This window comes from Chiloscyllium punctatum, chromosome 10 (assembly GCF_047496795.1).
Source record: "Chiloscyllium punctatum isolate Juve2018m chromosome 10, sChiPun1.3, whole genome shotgun sequence".
Lineage (NCBI taxonomy): Eukaryota > Metazoa > Chordata > Chondrichthyes > Orectolobiformes > Hemiscylliidae > Chiloscyllium > Chiloscyllium punctatum.
Genome location: NC_092748.1, coordinates 82999720 through 83021843, shown reverse-complemented (window position 1 = coordinate 83021843; position 22124 = coordinate 82999720). Strand labels below are relative to the sequence as shown.

Below are 22124 nucleotides of genomic sequence, written 5' to 3'. Positions count from 1 at the left end.
AATGTCATACCATTCAAATTGATGGGCAAAGTGATGGAAAGTGGGACAGGAGTAGATTTAAAGTTGTTTAGTTGGTGCAGATTCAATGGGCTGAAGAGCTTCTCTTGTACTGTGCGCTTAATACTCAACCAACACGTTTGCAAAACTCAAAACATAGAATCATGTCTAAAGGTGGAGACTATGAATGGGCAGCACTTAATGAATAGTACTGTGTGTACCAAGAATTACACACACAATCAGTTCTGATTATCTGTCAGATTCACATTGTGGCTCAGTAGAAGCATTGGTATATTCATGTGCAAGACACAGTCCTCTGCATGCAAGTGGAATTTGTCCAGACACACTGCCATTTCAGTTAAATAAAAGAATAACATCAAATTATCCCTGGTGCCATGCAGAATACAATGTTTGACCAATCACAGTCTATTTCCTAAGCAATCAGCATCTGGTTTCTCATGCAGTATAAGTTGTTATTCCTTTTGAAATTGTGTTCAAGGGCTGAATTTTCCCAAATATCAGCCAAATGTCAATTGAGAGGAATTTTATGGGAGCTTTTCCTCCATGATGTTGATCAACATGACTTTGTCAATGTTGTGCTTCTCACTGAATTTTGAATGCACCATGCTATCGTGGCAGCATTCTGAGGTTTTACAACTGCTGGTCAAGAAGGAGACCTGGAGAAGACACGAACACGTTGCAATCTCCAGTTACCACTGAGATTTTGGTGTCAGGAATTGTCACCATCTAGTTTCTCTCCCCTACCTGAGAAAATAGCAAATGGCACACAAATGAGCTAAGATTTGGTAATAATGAGATGCTAATACATGCAATAGACCTCTCACCATTCTTGCATGTGAGTGTCATCTTGCCATTAAAGCCTTGGATGGAAAATCAGACTTTATTTTTAACTGTGTCAGTAATCTCAAATCTCGCCATACTTTCGTTACAGGCTCGCCATTGTCCCATTGTCTGAATGACACTTAGGGTGGCACGGTGGCTCAGTGGTTAGCAGGTCAGAACCAGGTCCATCCCGGGTTCAATTCCAGCCTCGGGCGATTGTCTGTGTGGAGTTTGCACATTCTTCACGTGTCTGTGTGGGTTTCTTCTGGATACTCCAGTTTCCTCCCACAGTCCAAAGATGTGCAGGTCAGGTGAAGTGGCCATACTAAATTGCCCATAGTGTTAGGTGCATTAGTCAGAGGGAAATGGGTATGGGTGGATTACTCTTCGGAGGGTCAGTGTGGACTTGTTGGGCCAAAGGGCCTGTTTCTGCACTGTTGGGAATCTAATCTAATCTAATCTGATGTTTTAGCAATGTTTTAACCTGAAGCTTTTCTTATCACAGGTGATGAAAAAGAAAAATATTTGTCTTGTCATGAAAATCTTAGTGAAAAAGAATGTAAAGGAGGAACCCAACCTGACACTGACTGCACTGTCCTATCTGACCAGGAAAATGATGAATCAAGTACGCCCGCAGGGCAGAAAAATAGTGTAGAACTACACATCAATACAGTGAGGTCTGAGGAAATGCATGTAGTTTTCAATGTTGACAAAAGTAACAATGATATTTCCATAACTGAAGGAAGAATGTGCAGCACCAGTCCACAGCAACAGGGTAATTCAGTTTGTTCTTCATTTCTAATTCTGCAACTATTTACAGACTTTAATTCAATTTGAATACAAGTAGTTCATAGATATTTCCTCTATGTGCTATACCCAAATTAGTTAGTTTCTTAAGGGCAGGTTTTGCAGTATTTGTTGACTGACCATTTCAGAAATGTCTCCAAAGTGTATCTAATTCATTCACTAATCTTATTTATCTTACATTATTTACTTTCCATTGGCATTGTACTTTACGCACAGCATCTTGCGGAACAATATTTGATCTTCCTGATGTATATTAGCTATATAGATCTATGTATTCTAGCATCCACCAAATCAATACCTAAACCGGTACTTATCCTATTTTAAAATAAGAATATGCCATTTAGTCTCTACACCCCAGTATGCCTTTCTATAAGAATATACCATCTGTTCTTAAACTTTATTTATCCACAGTTGCTCTGTACTACTTTATACCTGAAGTAATAAAAATGAATCTCGGTCTTAAACATTGACATTGGCCCACTGTCAAAAGCCTTTTGTGATTGAGTGTTTCAGATGTCTCCTGCCAGATATGTAAAACAGTGTCTTATGATATCTCTTTCCTAAATATCCAAGCTCTAAAACTGTTTAACATGCTTGCCTTCATTGCTCAAGACATTTTGAGAATAGGAGCTGGGGCATCATATTGAGGTTGTACAGGATATTGGTGAGGACTCTTCTGGAGCACTATATGCAATTCTGATTGCTCTGTTATCGGAAGGATATCACTAAACTGGAGAGGGTTCAGAAAAGATTTACCAGGATGGTAAAGGAATGGAGAGTTTCAGATATCAAAGTACACTGGAAAGGCTAGGACTTTTTTTCACTGGAGTGTTAAGTGTACGGGGTTAGCTTATTGAAATTTATAAAATCATGAAGGGCATGGATAAGGTGAATGTCAAGAGTCTCCTGAAATGTTGACTTCTCCACCTCCTAATGCTGCCTGACTTGCTGTGTTCTTCCAGCCTCCTGCTTGCCTACTCCTCCACTTCCACTGGCAGCTGATTCCATATGTGCACCACCCTCTGCATGAAAATGTTGCCCCTTAGGTCCCTTTTCAATCTTTGTCCTCTCTCCTTAAATCTATGCTGTCTAGTTCTAGATTTCCCCCACCTGAGGGAAAAAAAACTCTTGTCTATTTAAGTTAAAAATCACAACACCAGGTTATAGTCCAACAGGTTTAATTGGAAGCACACTAGCTTTCGGAGCGACGCTCCTGATGAAGGAGCGTCACTTCGAAAGCTAGTGTGCTTCCAATTAAACCTGTTGGACTATAACCTGGTGTTGTGATTTTTAACTTTGTACACCCCAGTCCAACACCGGCATCTCCAACTCCTGTCTATTTAACTTATCCATGCCCCTTATAAACAGCTTGGGAGCTCATCATCCAAATTTTGGAAAGGTTTAGACAGATCTAGTCAGGGATTTGGACAGACTTGAACCGGTTTAATTTCAGATACTTGTGGTTGGTTGAATTAAAAGTTAGGGAAATGGCTTTTAACATTACTAAAGAGGTTCAGGGGTTTGAAGATCCTTCCCAAATTTGCCAAGATGGTTCAGAAAGATGGAGGAAAGATATATTGTTGAAATTAGCAAATATTTTGAATTGGGTTTATCCAGGGACACAAGGAAAGCTGAAATTATGAATAAGTTGGTCAAGCACTTTGGAATATCAGAGAAACAGACAAGTGCAGTAGAGATAGAAAACATTAAATTGCGATCGAGGCAAATGGGAGTAGAAGATAAAGAAAGGGAAAGAAGAGCCATGTTAGAAGGTAAAGAAGGAACAGCGAGCAACTACTGTAGAATCATAGAACTAACTACCTATCTAACATCTTGCTCTCAAAGAAATTAGAAAACAGTCTCTATCAAAGGTACCTTTTCATGTAAAAATTACTCACAGCAAAAAGAAAGAAGATGACCCAGGGAGATTTTTAGCCAGAAGGATGAAAACACTGAAGTAGACAGAGATGGTGTGGTCTGAGATTAAGTTAATGTAATGTTTTAATAAGTGTGTTATTAGAACAACATATTATTTTTATAGAGTTGGAGTCAGGAAGTAGTGCTATGGAGGTGTAGATGTGTACTGTACCTTTGAGAGACCGGACTTAGAGAGGTACAGAGTGTGCTGAAAGAATTTAAAATGTAACATTTGACTGTGAAACCAATAGTGCAGCTCAACTGCTGTGGCACAAAACAAATTCAAATTTTGCCAATCAGTTTAAATAATGCTTAAAAATGTGTTGCTGGAAAAGTGCAGCAGGTCAGACAGCATCAAAGGAACAGGAGAATTGACGTTTCGGGCATAAGCCCTTCTTCAGGAAACGTCGATTCTCCTGTTCCTTTGATGCTGCCTGACCTGCTGCGCTTTTCCAGCAACACATTTTTAAGCTCTGATCTCCAGCATCTGCAGTCCTCACTTTCTCCTAGTTTAAATAATGCTCCAAGATACCAAAATCCAATCAAATTTGAATTTAGTGGTTTGATGACATTAAACTAATGAAATGATCTAATGTTTTGGGGTACAAAACTGGACATTTTGAACAGTTGGGGGAAAACTGCCAAGGAAACCAACAAGTATAGACTACTAGCCAAATAGCTGTCTGAAAGGTGCTGTCCATAAGAAAAGTTATGCAGCAAAAGAGCGAAGAAGAGACAACCCCGGAAAGCCCAGAGAAAAATCTAAAGAGTGAAATCTACAAATGAGAATTGATAAATCTGGCTGGTTTTGAAACGTTATTTTTTTCATATAAATCCTAATCCGGGTTTTTTAATCGGAACAATATTGTAGAGTGGGAGGTAAACGATAGGTTTAAGAGAAAGGAGTTGTAAATAGCTGTTGTTTTAGTGTTCTCTGTTGGACTTAAAGAATAGAATTGCTAATTTTTACTTTAAATAGTGACTCTTTGTCTCTGAAAATTTAACAGATGACGGTGCGAGGTGAGCTTCTGTGTGTGTCAGGTTTAAACCCATGTTGTAATACATACTTAAGAAAAGGAGGGCTTGGATTTGTGAAGATTTTGTTTAATATTCACTATTAGAGAAAAAAATAAATTTAGAAATAAATTGTTATTTTTCTTTAAATAGTGGAATTTGAGAGTTCTCAGTCACTCACAGTTTAACAAATTATGAGGAGAGGCAAGCTTTTCTGGTCATATTTTTAGGGTGAGAGGAGAAAGACTTAAAACAGATATGAGGGGCAATGTTTTTACACAAAGAATGGTTAGTGTGTGGAATGAACTGCCAGAAAAAGTGGTGGATGCAGGTACAGGGAGAAAGAGAGGAATGCAGATGCTGGAGATCAGAGTCTAAGCGTGTGGTGCTGAATGGGCACAGCCAGTCAGGCAGCATCCAAGGAGCAGGAGAGTCAATGTTTCGAGCATAAGCTGTTCATCAGGAATGTGGTGCAGGTACAGTTACAGTGTTTAAAAGATATTTGAGTAAGTTACAGAGTCATAGAGATGTACAGCATGGAAGCAGACCCTTCGGTCCAACCCGTCCACGCCGAATAGATATCCCAACCCAATCTAGTCCCACCTGCCAGCACCCAGCCCATATCCCTCCAAACCCTTCCTAGTCATATACCCATCCAAATGCTTCTTAAATGTTGCAATTGTACCAGCCTTCACCACATCCTCTGGCAGCTCATTCCATATACATACTACCCTCTGTGTGAAAAAGTTGCCGCTTAGGTCTCTTTTTTATCTTTCCCCTCTCACCCTAAACCTGTACCCTCTAGTTCTGGACTCCCCGACCCCAGGGAAAAGACTTTTTCTATTTATCCTGTCCATGCCCCTCATAATTTTGTAAACCTCTATAAGGTCACCCCTCAACCTCCGACGCTTCAGGGAAAACAGCCCCAGTCTGTTCAGCCTCTCCCTGTAGCTCAGATCCTCCAACCCTAGCAACATCCTTGTAAATCTTTTCTGAACCCTTTCAAGTTTCACAACATCTTTCCGATAGGAAGGAGACCAGAAACACACGCAATATTCCAACAGTGGCCTAACCAATGTCCTGTACAGCCGCAACATGACCTCCTAACTCCTGTACTCAATACTCTGACCAATAAAGGAAAGCATGCCAAACGCCTCCTTCACTATCCTATCTACCTGCGACTCCACTTTCAAGGAGCTATGGAAGGGTTTGAAAGTATATAGGCCAAATGCACACAGGTGGGACTCGTTCAATTTGTGAACATGATTGGCATGGACTGCTTCGACTGTAGGGTCTGTTTCCATGCTGTATTATGCTGTCTTGCTCCGGATTGCCCCAACCAAAAAATACAGATTTTAGGTATATATAAAATAACAAAGGTTTTTTTTAAATTGGCACTCCATTTAGCTCACCTCTTAACCATTAAAACAGAAGTAAATTCAAACCAAAATAATACACTTACAAAATTAACCCTTTAATCCCAAGTACAATTCTAATGAATGTGCATTATACATGCCTTTCACAAGGTTTAGTGCCCAGAATTATCATACACCCTGTACTTGCCCTTTAATGTTCCTCTCTTTAAAGAACTAATTGCCTTTGTTATAATGTACAATTCAGTAGCAATTTATGGCAACGAGTTCCAATAATGTTCTGCGTGCAGAACATTTAAAGCTTTTTGTGGATATCTGAAATATCTTCTCCCTTCACCAACCCCTGATAATCTGGACGACTTCTATCAGCTCCTCCTTCACCTTTTCTGTTGTCATGAGAAAAACTTCCCTGAAGTGTGGCATTTGATTCAAATTCTGCATGTTTCTGCCTATCGCCAACCAGTCCCTACGATTCCTGCCTTGAAGGCATTGATTTCTTGCAGAGTATCCTGATTAAATTGAGTGTCAGCAGGTGTTTCAATTACAAAGTGTAACAACTATAGAAAATCTGTCCATGTTCACAAGCAGCAATGTCTGATATTTTAACTTTTGTTCTTTGTTAGCACCCCTTCCTTATTTGAGTGTGTGTTCTTTTAAGAGGAACTAATCATGGTGTGTGTTCCAAACTTTTCTGATATAGAACAATCTGATATCACTTGCAACAGCAGTGTTCCAGTTTACGATGGCTTCCTGTTTTGTGCAAGCAAAAATACTGATAGAATACATCTGTACACTAAGGTACTATTTAGTTATTTCATCTCCATGTATAGTTATATAAATGTGTTCATGTCTTAAATTTGAGTTGTTATACTTCACCTTCCTGATTGCTTCTTGATGGACTTATTCACCATCTTACAATTTGACTGTTCAGAATCAATCTTTAGTTGTTTTCTTATTTAGTAAATAACATCTCGGTTCTGTTTCTGGCCACAAATATTGCGTGCTTAAAAGTCTTGCATTTCTTTGTTTACTTGCAAACAAGGAACATGCCTTTACAGAATATCTTCGGTACTGTTACAATTCTGTGATTATTTCATATTCTTTCACAGCTGTGATAATGCTGTCACTTTAAAAAGGTTAGTTTATCCCAAGCTTTTTGAAGGAAGGTCAGAAAGGCAGAGGCTCTGAAAAGTCTAGGAAGAGGTTGGTTTAACAATGAAAGAGGAGCGGCCAGTTCTCCCAGTTCAGTTACTTCTGGTTTGTTTTAGCTATAGCAGTCACAAGATGTGAGAGTCCAGGGGAGTTGCAAGCTTCAGTAAAGAATTCCTCTGACTTCCTTCTGAAATCTCTGTTTGGATGTTATTCCCTCCTGCCAGTAAGAATCTGTGTTTGAACTTATCTTTTTTGCCAAGGGATGTATTCATGGGATGTTGCTGTATTGGTACAGATAATTAGTAATCAGGTTGGTTACGTTTTCTAACAGTTAATGTGTTTTAAATTCCACTTTCTTTTGTTCACATTTTAACTGCAGTGTTTAACTAAATTCTGCTTTGCCTAAAGTCAAATGGTTTGACTAGTTGCATCACACCTGGAACACCCACTTCACATCTTCCTCAAAATTAAAAAAATGTTAGGGTCTAGGCCACCATATTAAAAATATTTTGAGGAGGTCTGGCCTGGTCCATATCACAGCCAATTAATTATTTTAGAAACATTGCATCATTGTTGTGAAGGCTAAGATGACACAATGAAAATAATTAAAATGAATGGTAAGATCATTGTTTTCTGTCACACTAGTTGTTAGATAAATGTTGATTGGAATACAAAAAGAATTGTTCTTCTTCAATAACTCACAAGATCCTTTTCATTTTCATGGTTAAGCAGTCAGCTTGATCTTATCAGCAAATGGCATGTCCCCGTATCAAGGAAGTGGCCTGTATTTGCAAAAGGAAGTCCTAGAGTTGATTTTAACTATCTGTACCTGTCTAAAGTAGGGTTGTAATAGCCTGAAAACTGTCAGTAACTTTCAGCCCCATTTATGATGACACTTACAATATTCATATCATATCATATCATGCTGAGGAGTCTCATTACAATTATGATGCATATCATGTTGTTTGTTCACAGCAAAAGTGAGAAATCCAACCAATTGACCTTAAAGATAGCGCAGATGGAAAAAAGCAGTTAAACTGGCGAATGAAACATAACTGATTTGAATCAACTTGTCCACTTCAAAACCGAGGATCTGTAAGACCAGTGTATTCATTACCAGTTACTACAGGGGAACCACACTCAAAACGGTTCAAATAACATTTCAATTAACTTCAACATTTCCTTCGTCTGATTTGCCTCCCTCCCCTCTTCACTCAGACTCCATCTTACTCTGCACAGGTCGTTTGGTACCTAATGGCTACAAGTGAACAAGGTATTTACCTCACTAATAAGACAGGGAGTGAATGCATCTCTCTGAATGACTATGCTTAAAATCTGCCGTCTAGATGGAGTTTGAACACACAACTCTAACTTGAGCCCATGAGCAATAAATCTCCCAGTGGCATATAGTTTGGTTTGATTTTTCACTCTGTTTTCTGTGCCAACCTTGAAGCAAGAAATCAGGCTGCTGCTAAGATACCTTTGCCTTTAAGTCTAAAAGCAACAGCATAAATTTGGCTAAAATGAAGTAAATTAGCTATTTCCCTTAATGGTGCAGGTGCTGTGATTCCTTTGACCTGGTACACTGAACATTTGGCTACACACCTTTTGAAAATATGGTGCATCATAATGAATGTAACTTATTTAGTAATTTCATTTTTATTTTGTTCACTTCAATGTACCCCATGACAAAATGGACCATTGCAATGGTACAAGTCCCAGGAAAATCTGATTCATCACTATATATAAAGTTGCTTACCCAAACATCTTCATTTTGCAGTGTCAAAATGACTGCTTATAGCAAGTGTATTGAAAACAGTTAAATCAGTTCTACAAGTAGAAATGGATGTACTATTAATTAAATGAAATTTCATGCTATTATCTCCCCCTACTTAAACACATGCAGTTTTCCCACCAAAAAATAATAAACTCTGTTTCTGTTAAATCACTTTTTTAACTTGTTTGAATAAAATAGATTCTGGATTAGTGGTGCTGGAAGAGCACAGCAGTTCAGGCAGCATCCAAGGAGCAGCGAAATCGACGTTTTGGGCAAAAGCCCTTCATCAGGAATAAAGGCAGTGAGCCTGAAGCGTGGAGAGATAAGCTAGAGGAGGGTGGGGGTGGGGAGAGAGTAGCATAGAGGACAATGGGTGAGTGGGGGAGGGGATGAAGGTGATAGGTCATGGAGGAGAGGGTGGAGTGGATAGGTGGAAAAGGAGATAGGCAGGTAGGACAAGTCCGGACAAGTCAAGGAGACAGTGCTGAGCTGGAAGTTTGGAACTAGGGTGAGGTGGGGAAGGGGAAATGAGGAAACTGTTGAAGTCCACATTGATGCCCAGGGGTTGAAGTGTTCCGAGGCAGAAGATGAGGCGTTCTTCCTCCAGGTGTCTGGTGGTGAGGGAGCGGCGGTGAAGGAGGCCCAGAACCTCCATGTCCTCGGCAGAGTGGGAGGGGGAGTTGAAATGATGGGCCACGTTGATATAAAATAAAGTTGTCTAGTGGTGTAAATTAAACTAAATTAAAGTAGCATAGCAAAATGTTCATATTTTCACGGAAAATGGAAGCAAGTGAGAACAATCCAACTAACTTTGACAGTTGAAATCTTGCAGGTTTGGCTTATTTAGTGAGAAAAGGTTAGAGATGACGAAACAAATTTTAAACATTCTTTTTGCCAAAGCTTTCCATGAGTTGCACACTTGTTTTCAAAGACAGCAGAGTGAACAAGTCAAAGGAGAGAAAATGTCCATGTTGTAACTGTACTGAAATACTATGGTAAAGTGTGCGGCTAGTTCTTCAACTCAAATCTTCAGTGCCAAAACTAGAATGTTGTCAGAGCCCATAGCCTGATTCCTGAAGAAGGGCTTATGACCGAAACGTCGATTCTCCTGCTCCTCGAATGCTGCCTTGCCTGCTGTGTTTTTCCAGCACCACATTTTTCAACTCTGAGTCCATAGCCTTCCAATTTCAGGACTTTCTTGGAGTGAGTCATGTTATCTTGGCATTTCTGGCTAAAGATGGTTGCAGATACTTTAGTCTTGTATTTATTGAGGGTGAGAATGTTTGTTGCACTACTCCTTCAATTTTAACCATCATTCATGACTGGATTAGGCAAGATGTTACAACTTAGACAAATAATTTGAACGAAGCGGGTCCAAGGTGTGCCAGCTAAACTTGCTGATGACACAAAGATAGGTAGGAATAGGAGTTGTCAAAGAGGATGTTAGGAGTGTACAAGGGAATGCAAATAGATTAAGTGAGTGGGAAAAGATCTGCCAAGTGCAGTACAGTGTGGCAAAGATGAAATTGTGATTTTGGCAGAAAGACTTAAAAGAAATTATCTAAATGGTGAGAGTCATAGCATACAGCATGGAAACAGACCCTTCGGTCCAACCTGCGTGAAAAAGTTGCCCCTTAGGTCCCTTTTATATCTTTCCCCTCTCAACCTAAAGCTGTGCCCTCTAGTTCTGGACTCCCTGAGCCCAAGGAAAAGACTTTGCCTATTTACCCTATTCATGCCCCTCATAATTTTGTAAACCTCTGTTAGCACGGATGAAATGATATCAGTCTGAGCCCAGAGTGCGGTTCAACAATCGGTAACGTTTATTGATACAGTAACACCGGCGGAGACCATCCGAATCTCGGCTGTTCTGCTGTTCCCGCGTGCTGCTACACATTATATATCTTTCTTTGTCAGGATGTGAGGATTTTGAGTATGAATGGGATGATAGTTCCCCATCATCGCTGGAGTAGGTGCAAATGGTGGGTTTCCTGCCGTCCCAGGAGAGTTGCAGTGTACACACAATAGGGTGCTAATTGGATTATGTAAACGACCCGGGTACTATCTGCTTGTCTCTCTCTGTGAAGGCTGGAGGCTAGCACCCCCCTTTGTTCCCTTGGGGTGCTGGTGTGTATTAGTCTGTTCGTTGAATGCCTGTCCTTTGTGTCAGGATGGTTCTGTATTGATGAATATGGGTGTGTTTCAGTCAGTCTCTCGATTTGATTAGGAGATGGGTTTCCATATTAATTAGCTCCGGAGTTTCGGTCTCTGAGTCATGGTTAGTGTCTGGCCTAGTGTGGATTTGATCTGTCCTCTGGCTCCCATCTCCCGGTCACGTGGGTGGACCGGCAGCTGCTGAGTTCTGTGGGTTTAAGCTGCGGCTGTCGTTTTTAAAGCACAAAATGAATTCCTATAGTTTTACCAATGTAAGCATAGTCCTGTGGCAAATGCGGGGCGGCTCTGATGCCCGCTTGCAGTTAAGGTCACCCCTCACCCTCCACTGCTCCAGGGAAAACAGCCCCAGCCTGTTCAACCTTTCCCCATAGCTCAAATCCTCCAAACTTGGCAGCAGCCTTGTAAATTTTTTCTGAACCCTTTCAAGATTCACAACATCTTTCCGATTTTCCAGAATTGCATGCAATATTCCAACAATGGCCTATCCAATGTCCTGTACAGCCGCAACATGATCTCCCAACTCCTGTACTCAATAATCTGACCAATTAAAGAAAGCATACCAAATGCCTTCTTCACTATCCTATCTACCTGTAGCTCCACTTTCAAGGAGCTATGAACTTGCACTCTGAGGTCTCTTTGTTCAGCAACACTCTCTAGGACCTTACCATTAAGTGTATAAGTCCTGCTAAGATATGCTTTCCCAAAATGCAGCACCTCTCATTTATCTCAATGAAACTCCATCTGCCACTTCTCAGCCCATTGGCCCATCTGGTCCAGATCCTGTTGTAATCTGAGGTAACCTTCTTCGCTGTCCACGGCACCTCCAACTTTGGTGTCATCTGCAAACTTACTAACTATACTGCTTATGCTCGCATCAAAATCATTTATGTAAATGACAAAACGTAGGGGACCCAGCACCGATCCTTGTGGCACTCCACTGGTCACAGGCCTCCAGTCTGAAAAACAACCCTCCACCACCACCCTCTATCTTCTACCTTTGAGCCAGTTCTGGATCCAAATGGCGAGTTCTTCCTGTATTCCGTGAGATCTAACCTTGCTAACCAGTCTCCCATGGGGAACCTTGTCGAATGCCTTAATGCCTCCATACAGATCACAACTACCACTCTGCCCTCATCAATCTCTTTGTTACTTCTTCAAAACACTCAATCAAGTTTGTGAGACATGATTTCCCATGCACAAAGCCATGTTGACTATCCCTAATCAGTCCTTGTCTTTCAAATATATGTACATCCTGTCCCTCAGGATTCCCTCCAACAACTTGCCCACCACTGAGGTCAGGCTCATTGGTCTATAGTTCCCTGGCTTGTCCTTACTACCCTTCTTAAAGAGTGGCACTAGTTAGCCAACCTCCAGACTTCCGGCACCTCACCTTTTAACTATCAATAATACAAATATCTCAGCAAGAGGCCCAACAATCACTTCCCTAGCTTCCCACAGAGTTCTAGGGTACACTGATCAGGACCTGGGGATTTATCCACCTTTATGCATTCCAAGATATCCAGCACTTCCTCGTCTGTAATCTGGACATTTTGCAGGATGTCACCATTTATTTTGCTACTTTCTATATCTTCCATAGCCTTTTCCACAGTAAATACTGATGTAAAATACTCGTTTAATATCTCCCCCATTTTCTGCGGCTCCACACAAAGGATGCCTTACTGATCTTTGAGGGGCCCTATTCTCTCCCTAATTACCCTTTTGGCCTTAATGTATTTGTAAAAACCCTTTGGATTCTCCTTAACTCTGTTTGTCAAAGCTATTTCATGTCCCCTTTTTGCCCTCCTGATTTCCCTCTTAAGTATACTCCTTTATATTCTTCTAAGGATTCACTTAGTCTATCCTGTCTATACCTTACGTATGTTTCCTTCTTTTTCTTAATCAAACCCTCAATTTCTTTACTCATCCAGTACTCCCTATAGCTACCAGCCTTTCCTTTCACCCTAACAGGAATATACTGTCTCTGGACTCTCATTATCTCATTTCTGAAGGCTTCCCATTTTCTAGCCGTCCCTTTACCTGTGAACATCTGCCCCCAATCAGCTTTTGAAAGTTATAGAGTCATAGAGATGTACAGCATGGAAACAGACCCTTCGGTCCAACCTGTCCATGTCGACCAGATATCCCAACCCAATCTAGTCCCACCTGCCAGTACCCGGCCCATATCCCTTCAAACCCTTTCTATTCATGTACCCATCCAAATGCCCCTTAAATGTCGCAATTGTACCAGCCTTCACCACATCCTCTGGTAGCTCTTTCCATATACGTACCACCCTCTGCGTGAAAAGGTTGCCCCTTAGGTCTCTTTTATATCTTTCCCCTCTCCCCCTAAACCTACGCCCTCTAGTTCTGGACTCCCCGACCCCACAGAAAAGACTTTGTCTATTTGTACTATCCATGCCCCTCATAATTTTGTAAACCTCTATAAGGACACCCCTCAGCTTCTGACACTCCAGAGAAAACAGCCCCAGACTGTTCAGCCTCTCCCTATAGCCCAAATCCTCCAACGCTGGCAACATCCTTGTAAATCTTTTCTGAACCCTTTCAAGTTTCACAACATCTTTCCGATAGGAAGGAGACCAGAATTGCACGCAATATTCCAACAGTGGCCTAACCAATGTCCTGTACAGCCACAACATGACCTTCCAACTCCTGTACTCAATACTCTGACCAATAAAGGAAAGCATACCAAATGCTGCCTTCACTATCCTATCTACCTGCGACTCCACTTTCAAGGAGTTTTGAACCTGCACTCCAAGGTCTCTGTTCAGCAACACTCCCTCAGAACTTACCATTAAGTGTCTAAGTCCTGCTAAGATTTGCAACCCCGAAATGCAGCACCTCGCATTTATCTGAATTAAACTCCATCTGCCACTTCTCAGCCCATTGGCCCATCTGGGGTCAAATCCTCTTGTAATCTGAGGTAACCTTCTTCGCTGTCCACTACACCTCCAATTTTGGTGTCATCTGCAAACTTACTAACTGTACCTCTTATGCTCGCATCCAAATCATTTATGTAAATGACAAAAAGTAGAGGGCCCAACACCGATCCTTGTGACACTCCACTGGTCACAGGCCTCCAGTCTGAAAATCAACCCTCTACCACCACCCTCTGTCTTCTACCTTTGAGCCAGTTCAGTAACCAAATGGCTAGTTCTCCCTATACTCCATGAGATCTAACCTTGCTAATCAGTCTCCCATGGGGCACCTTGTCGAACGCCTTACTGAAGTCCATATAGATCACATCATCTGCTCTGCCCTTATCAATCTTCTTTGTTACTTATTCAAAAACTCAATCAAGTTTGTGAGACATGATTTCCCATGAACAAAACCACGTTGACTCTCCCAAATCAGTCCTTGCCTTTCCAAATACATGTACGTCCTGTCCCTCAGGATTCCCTCCAACAACTTGCCCACCACCGAGGCTGTCAGGCTCACAGGTCTACCGTTCCCTGGCTTGTCTTTACCGCCCTTTCTTAAACAGTGGCACCACGTTTGCCAACCTCCAGTCTTCCGGCACCTCACCTGTGACTATCGATGATACAAATATATCAGCAAGTGGCCCAGCAATCACGTCTCTCGCTTCCCACAGAGTTCTCAGCTACACCTGATCAGGTCCTGGGAATTCATCCACCTTTAACCCTTTCAAGACATCCAGCTCTTGCTCCTCTGTAATCTGGACATTTTGTAAGATGTTGCCATCTATTTCCCAACAGTCTATATCTTCCATATCCTTTTCCACAGTAAATACTGATGCAAAATATTCATTTAGTATTTCCCCCATTTTCTGGCTCCACACAAAGGCTGCCTTGCTGATCTTTGAGGGGCCCTATTCTCTCCCTAGTTACCCTTTTGTCCTTAATATATTTGTAAAAACCCTTTGGATTCTCCTTAATTCTATTTGCCAAAGCTATCTCATGTCCCATTTTGCCCTCCTGATTTCCCTCTTCCGTGTACTCCTACAGCCTTTATACTGTTCTAAGGATTGACTCGATCTATCCTGTCTCTACCTGACATATGCTTCCTTCTTTTTCTTAACCAAGCCCTCAATTTCTTTAGTCATCCAGCATTCCCTATACCTACCAGCCTTCCCTTTCACCCTGACAGGAATATACTTTCTCTGGATTCTTGTTATCTCATTTCTGAAGGCTTCCCATTATCCAGCCGTCCCTTTTTACCTGCGAACATCTGCCTCCAATCAGCTTTTCAAAGTTCTTGCCTAATACCGTCAAAATGGGCCTTTCTCCAATTTAGAACTTCAACTTTTAGATCTGGTCTATCCCTTTCCATCACTATTTTAAAACGAATAGAATTATGGTCGCTGCCCCCAAAGTGCTCCCACACTGACACCTCAGTCACCTGCCCTGCCTTATTTCCCAAGAGTCAGTCAAGTTTTGCACCTTCTCTAGTAAGTACATCCACATACTGAATCAGGAAATTGTCTTGTACGCACTTAAGAAATTCCTCTCCATCCAAACCTTTAACACTATGGTATTCCCAGTCGATGTTTGGAAAGTTAAAATCCCCTACCATAACTACCCTGTTATTCTTACAGATAGCTGAGATCTCCTTACAATTTTGTTTCTCAATTTCCCTCTGACTATTAGGAGCTCTATAATACAATCCCAATAAGGTGATCATCCCTTTCTTATTTCTCAGTTCCACCCAAATAACTTCCCTGGATGTATTTCTGGGAATATCCTCCCTCAGCACAGCTGTAATGCTATCCCTTATCAAAAATGCCACTCCCGCTCCTCTCTTGCCTCCCTTTCTATCCTTCCTGTAGCATTTGTATCCTGGAACATTAAGGATGAACTGTTTTCAGAAGCAGTGAGATTTGTGCGTCCTCGTCCATGAATCACTGAAGTTTAGTATGCACGTAGAACAAGTAATCAGGAAAGCTAATAGAGTATTATGGTGTATTGCGGGGGGCATTGAATGGAAGAGTCGGGAAGTTCGCCTTCGGTTACATAGGACATTGGCGAGATCACAGCTGGAGAACTGAGTAAATGTTAGTGCATTGCATGTGGTGCAGAGAAGGTTTACTCGACTACAGGCAGTTCCAGGTTGTGAATGACTTCTCTTCTGGAGTGTGTTTAAATGTTGTTTTCTACACAAGTCAGAAAACAATGCAGGAAAATGAAAAGTTGTGTTCATCTTTAAAATTACAACCTGTTTCAAATTGTGTTTCAGTAGGAGCATTCATAAGTCAGACATTTGTAAATCGAGGATCCCCTGTAATACCTAGAATGACCCTTATGGGGAAAGGCTAGACATAGTGGCCCGCGATCCTTTTGGAGTTTAGGAGAATCAGAATGGACTTAATTAAAATGTATAAGACCTGAGGGGACCTGACCAGTTGGATGTGGATAGGATGTTTCCTGTTGTGGGAGAATCCAGAGCTAGGAGTCTAGTTTAAAAATAAGGGAGATGCCCATTTAAAACAGAGAGTAGGAAACATTAGCAGTGCCTGGTGCTGTTCTGGCATGTTCTGTTACACTTCTCATTGACAATGTGCCATGTGTTATTTTGCTCTTTGATATGAACTTAAACTAAGTTTTAGTTTGAACTGTTAAGATTGTAGATAACATTTCATTCAATTGGCTTTATGTTCAAGCAGTCCTGTTCGTGCAACTTTGTGTACTTGATTATTTCTACTGTAAATGTGGAAAATGTGTTATTTCCACTGGTTTGGATGTCAACATGTGGTACTGGTGCATTCAGGTAAAATCTTTTCGCTATTTGTGTATTATTAGGACAAAGAACCTTTAAACTGCAATTTTATTCCTTTTGATGTGCAATCAGAAAACTGGGAAGATTTGCCACCGTACTTTGAACAGAAAGAAAATCGTCGTGTGGTAAGTCTTTGACAGATTTTATAAAATAAAATAGAATATATTTGAAATTTTTTTAATCGAGATGCATTATTTTCTATGTCAGGTATCATCAGAATCCTGTAATGTATAATAGTCATTTGGTTGCAGTCTGAATTTCATTACTTGTCTGAAATACTTCTTTAAGAGCATATATTAAAATTAAGTTTGATAAAGTATTTCTCCTTAAACTGCTGCAAATACGGTACAAAAGTTCAAGTCTAATACAGTATTCAGCAGACCGATAGGAAACAAGGCCATCTGCAAGTTGATTCATTCCTTCATTGTTGCTAATTCAGAATTCTGAAACTACTTAGCTAACAGCTCTGTGGGTGCACCTACACTGCATGGATTGCAGACATTCAAGTAGACCTCTCGCTATAATATTGTCAAGGGCAAGTAGGAATGGGCATATAATGTTGGCCTGCCTGCAACTTTCTCATCCCTTGAATGAATAAAAAAACCTAAATGTTGAATTACAAGAATCTTCCTAAAGTGCAGTAAATGTTCTAAACCTTTGTAACTGAATAGTATGAGTACTTATAATTAATGGAAAGAAAGAATTTGCATTTTGTAGCTTTTTGAAGTTTCAGGAAACAGCAATCATGTATTATTTTATTCATAGCATGTGAGCATTGTATGTTTTATTAACATGTATTGTTATTCCCGAATGACTCATGAGAAGATGATGGTGAGCAGCTTTCTTGAACCACTTTACTTCATAATTCACCCAAAATGCTGTTATAAAGGGAGTTCCAGGGTTTTGACATGGTAACAGTGAAAGGGCAGCATTACTTCCAGAGCAGGATTGTGTGAATCTTGTGTGAAATGTGCACATGGTGGTGTTCCCATCCACCTGCTGCCCTTCTGCTTCCAGAGTATGGTGGTCATGGGTTTGGAAGGAGCTTTGGTGAGTTGTTGGAGTGTATCTTGGAGATAGTACATCAGAGAGAGTGAATGTTGAAAATGTTAAGTGGAGTGTCAGTCAAGCAGGTTGCTTTGTCCTATATGTTGTTGACCTTCTTGAGTGCTTTTGGAGCTGCGCCCATCCAGACAGATGAGAAGTATTCCATCATACTCCTGACCTGTGTACTGTCGATGGCAGGCTTTGAGGAGTCAGGACTTCCCAGACTCTGTCTTGCTGTTACAGGTACAGTATTTATATGACTGCTCCAGGTCCTCCTTTTGGTCAAAGGGAACCCTGATAGTGGAAGATTCAACAACAGAAATACAACTGAATGTCAAGGTGAGGTATTGGTATCTCTCACTAAGGGCGTTAAACATAAATGTTACATGTCAAACCAGCCCAAAGCTGAATGTTGTCTGGGTTTTGCTGCCAGTTTTCAGCCCAAACCTGGATTTTGTCAGTGTGTTTGGACATGGACTGCTTCAGTATCTGAGGAGTGGTGGATGGTAATGAACTTTGTGCCATACCAGCAAACATCTCCATTTCCAATATTTATAAGGTATTCATAATGACCAAATAACCTGTTTTGGAGTTTTGTGGATTAATAGCAGAGCAGCACACCAGGGGAACTCCCTCCATTCATATTTGAATCATCCACTTTGATCTCATGTTAATCTGAGTGGACAGTCTCAGTTTTAATTTAATATCTCATTCAAAAGGCAACACAACAGTGTCAGCTTGGATTATGTGCTCATATTTCTGAGCTCAGACTTGAATCCACAATCTTCTGAATCATGAATACATCCAGTAAGAATTGGATCATCGTCTTCCTCATTGGTCAGAATATTTGAAAATAATGAAAGGCTTTTTCCATTCAAAATAGTGCAAATAGTCGTATTTTGAACCAATAGTTAATTTTGATTGAGAGTGAACAATATCTTCTGAGAACTGGCAGTCACAGTTGGATTGTCTTTCTACTCCTCGTGCCCTGGATCTTCACAAGTTCTGATTCAAGCCTCTTGAGCAGCATGGAGTGCCCTGACTGTGGGAACTTTCCAAAACTGTGCAGAGTAAGTGCTGAAAACCAAAGTCTGTACCCACTTACACAACAGCATCTCAGGAACTCTAACAACAGCATCTGCTGTTTTCCAGGGTTTAAAAATCCAAAGTCTCTTTAAGAAGCTACAGAGGTAAGGTAAGTAGTTGGATGAGTGAGGAGTGCAGAGTATGTCATGGGCTAGCTGGGGTAGGGTCATGTCAGTGGGGGGAATGGGGTCCAAGTGGATCAGGTCAGAGAGTGTATATATGCCATTGAAACTGAGTCGCTATCATAACAGTTTGTTTTACCTATAGCTCTGTATAAATCTGCATCTTGACTCCATTACATTTTTTAAAATTGAATTTCCAGCTTCTGCGTTTTGTACGAGAATGGCTCAGCTTGTCCTCTATGAAGCAAAGAATAATTAGGAAGAGTGGTCAAACGTTCCGCAGTCCTATTCTTGCGCTAGAAAATATATTGAAAAGCCAACGTAGACAAGGCTGTACAAAAAGGTAAGATTTATTAGGATGTTCCTAATGTTGTGACACCATTGTTATTTAAGATTAAAACAAAGATGTCAGAATATGAAATTCCTACAATTTACATTGTGCACAATGTAGCACATTTTGTTCAATTTTAAGGGATATGAGCCAAGTGCTGGCAAATGGGATTAGTTTAGGATACTTGGTCGGCACGGATGAGTTGGACCAAAGGATATGTTTCTGTGCTGTACATCTCTATGACTCTAAAATGGTAGTCTTTTTTTCAGTGAAGGAAAGGAGATTAATTCTCAAACAAAAACATAAACTGCTGGAAAAGCTCAGCAGTCTGGCAGTATCTGTGGCGAGAAATCAGAGTTAACTTTTCGGATCAAATGACCCTTCCTCAGAACTGATTTCTCTCCACAAATGCTGACAGACCTGCTGAGGTTTTCTTGCAATTTCTATCTTTGATTTAAAGCATCCCCATAGTTTTTGGGTTTTTACTCAGAAGATTAAAGCTGTGGTTTTAGTGACAGTCTGGTCATTGGATTATTTTAATATTCCTGAATTCCTATTCTTTTTTTAAAATGAAATTTCAAAACACAGGGTGAAAACTAGAGATTTTAAAAAATATTTGTTTGTTTGTTTACCTCAATGTTTCTTTGTCCTTACATTGCAATAATAAAGATGGAATGACATACTGAAACTCTATGAAATATTTCTTTCATTTAGATTTATAACTAAAGATGATGTAGCTGATGTATCTCTGAATAAGGCACAAAGTGAAGGAGGAACTGTGCGAGTAATAGCAAGAGAGTCTGCATTTCATGGCAAAATTAAAATCAAAAATTCCAATCAACCAAGTGAGGAAAATTTGAACAAGTATGTTTCTATGGTTTCATGTTTAGTAGATGATAAAACATTGAGAGATAGAAATGGTGCAATTCTTTGGCAGCATTGCACCACTGAAGAAATAATCAAAACACTTGCCAGAAAGGCACAGCATTTTAAGAGTAATAATTCCTATATATAAAAGTTGGATCAAGCATAATTGATGTTAAAAAATAATTAAATAAGATGGCATTTTTGCAAAGTTTTGCAATTAGTTTTATAGTGTTACTCTTAACATGCATTAAATTGTTGTGCTATATCAAACATTTGTCCACTCAACCATCTGGCTTTCCTTATTTTAAAAGTCTGAATTTAGCTTTATCATTGTGACATTTGAGTAATACTAATTGTTGGAAGTTTATATTTCAAGCTTCATTTACTGTTGCAGGCATTAATTGCACTGTTGAATGATCATCAGATGTTTTTCTCTGGTATTTCAACCTGAGCCTTCAACCAGTTTTCTGAAAATGTTCAATTTAAAATATTGTTGCAATCCACCAAATGTAATTAATTTGAGATGTAAATATGATTGAGGTCTTCATACTGTAAGTCTTCAGATATGATCCAATATGCAGTGATTATCAAAATAATCATAGTAAAATCATGTAATTGTACTTAAAAGAAATTGCAAGTACACTTTGAAATTTGAAATGCTCACTTTATATGTGGCAATATTAACAACCAAATTTCAATGCAGTAACAACATATTCACAAAGCTATGTTCAGCTCATTCAGCAGGCATGGTTATCTATTTAATAGGTTCAAAACATGCTTTGTCTTAAAGTCAAATTTGGGCATAGAAGATTAATACATTTTCGAACAGTCATATTTGCAAAGGGCTACCTCATTTTAAAGACTGAATACATTTTAGGCTCATCCTTAAAAATACGTGCATATCATATCGTACTTGTCTTTCTTTCAGCAACACAAGTGAAAGTGTCAAGAATGAAAGTTGCAACAAGACTCCTCTAACTAATGCCATTTCTTTGGAAGTTGGCTATGTACAAGCTGTGAATAAAGAAGGAAACCCTCTTTGCCTTGCTTGTCAACAGCCAACAATCCAGGTCAGCAAGTATAATAAATCTACAGCTTGGGATACACGATATTGCTCCCAAAAATGTCAGGAAGACTTTTTGGTTCGGTCCAATCGATGCTACATGAGATCAAAGGTTTTTGAGGCTGAGCGTGGAATCTGCCAACAGTGTGGCCTCGATGTGCAGCAGTTGTTTCTTCGTGTCCGAGATACACCAAGAACCCATCGGAAAGAGCTTCTTGAAAATACATGGCTGTCACAGCTTTCCCTCGATCAGGTAAAAGCAAGAATTAATTTGTTTTACTTCAAGTAAAATTAATTTGCAGTGTTCACTTACACTGCGTTTTATTGTAAAACAAAATAAATCCATGACTAAATAAAGAAAGAAAATGCTTCTGCATTTGATATCCCTGCTTGTACCACGCAAAGTGCCCCTTCCCATTATTAATGGGAACACATTATTAGTCAGCGTTGCTGCTGCTACTGCCCATCGACCTTGTATGAAACCTAATTGGTGTGGTCTTTGTTCTATCAGACTTTTCAGGAAGTGTTTGGGGTGTCTGTAATTGAGGAGAAAGGTTTTAATCTTCTATTTGGAGTTGAAAATCCCCACTGTGATTGGATCCAGTGTTAAATCAGAAGATTTTCATCTCTCTCTCTCTCTCTCTCTTTCTCTCTCTCTCTCTTTTTCTCTCTCTCTCTCTTTTTCTCTCTCTCTCTCTTTTTCTCTCTCTCTCTCAAGCTTTTACAACAATTGACAGTGGTTACATGGTTGCCATTAGGCTAGCTTGTATTTCCAGATTTTTATTGAATTTATATCTCACCA

General features: G+C 40.1%; 1 protein-coding gene across 5 annotated transcripts in view; it reads left to right on the top strand.

Annotated features, from left to right (window-relative positions):
- Window positions 1-22124, top strand: part of zranb3 (zinc finger, RAN-binding domain containing 3) — a 186525-nt gene that overhangs the window by 139539 nt on the left and 24862 nt on the right. For all 5 annotated transcript variants that reach the window (XM_072579672.1, XM_072579673.1, XM_072579671.1 and 2 more), the window contains 6 exons: window positions 1346-1615; window positions 6652-6749; window positions 16830-16931; window positions 19262-19404; window positions 20107-20256; window positions 21188-21575. In XM_072579672.1, the coding sequence (XP_072435773.1) occupies window positions 1346-1615; window positions 6652-6749; window positions 16830-16931; window positions 19262-19404; window positions 20107-20256; window positions 21188-21575 (1151 nt within the window). The remainder of the gene's footprint in view (window positions 1-1345; window positions 1616-6651; window positions 6750-16829; window positions 16932-19261; window positions 19405-20106; window positions 20257-21187; window positions 21576-22124) is intronic.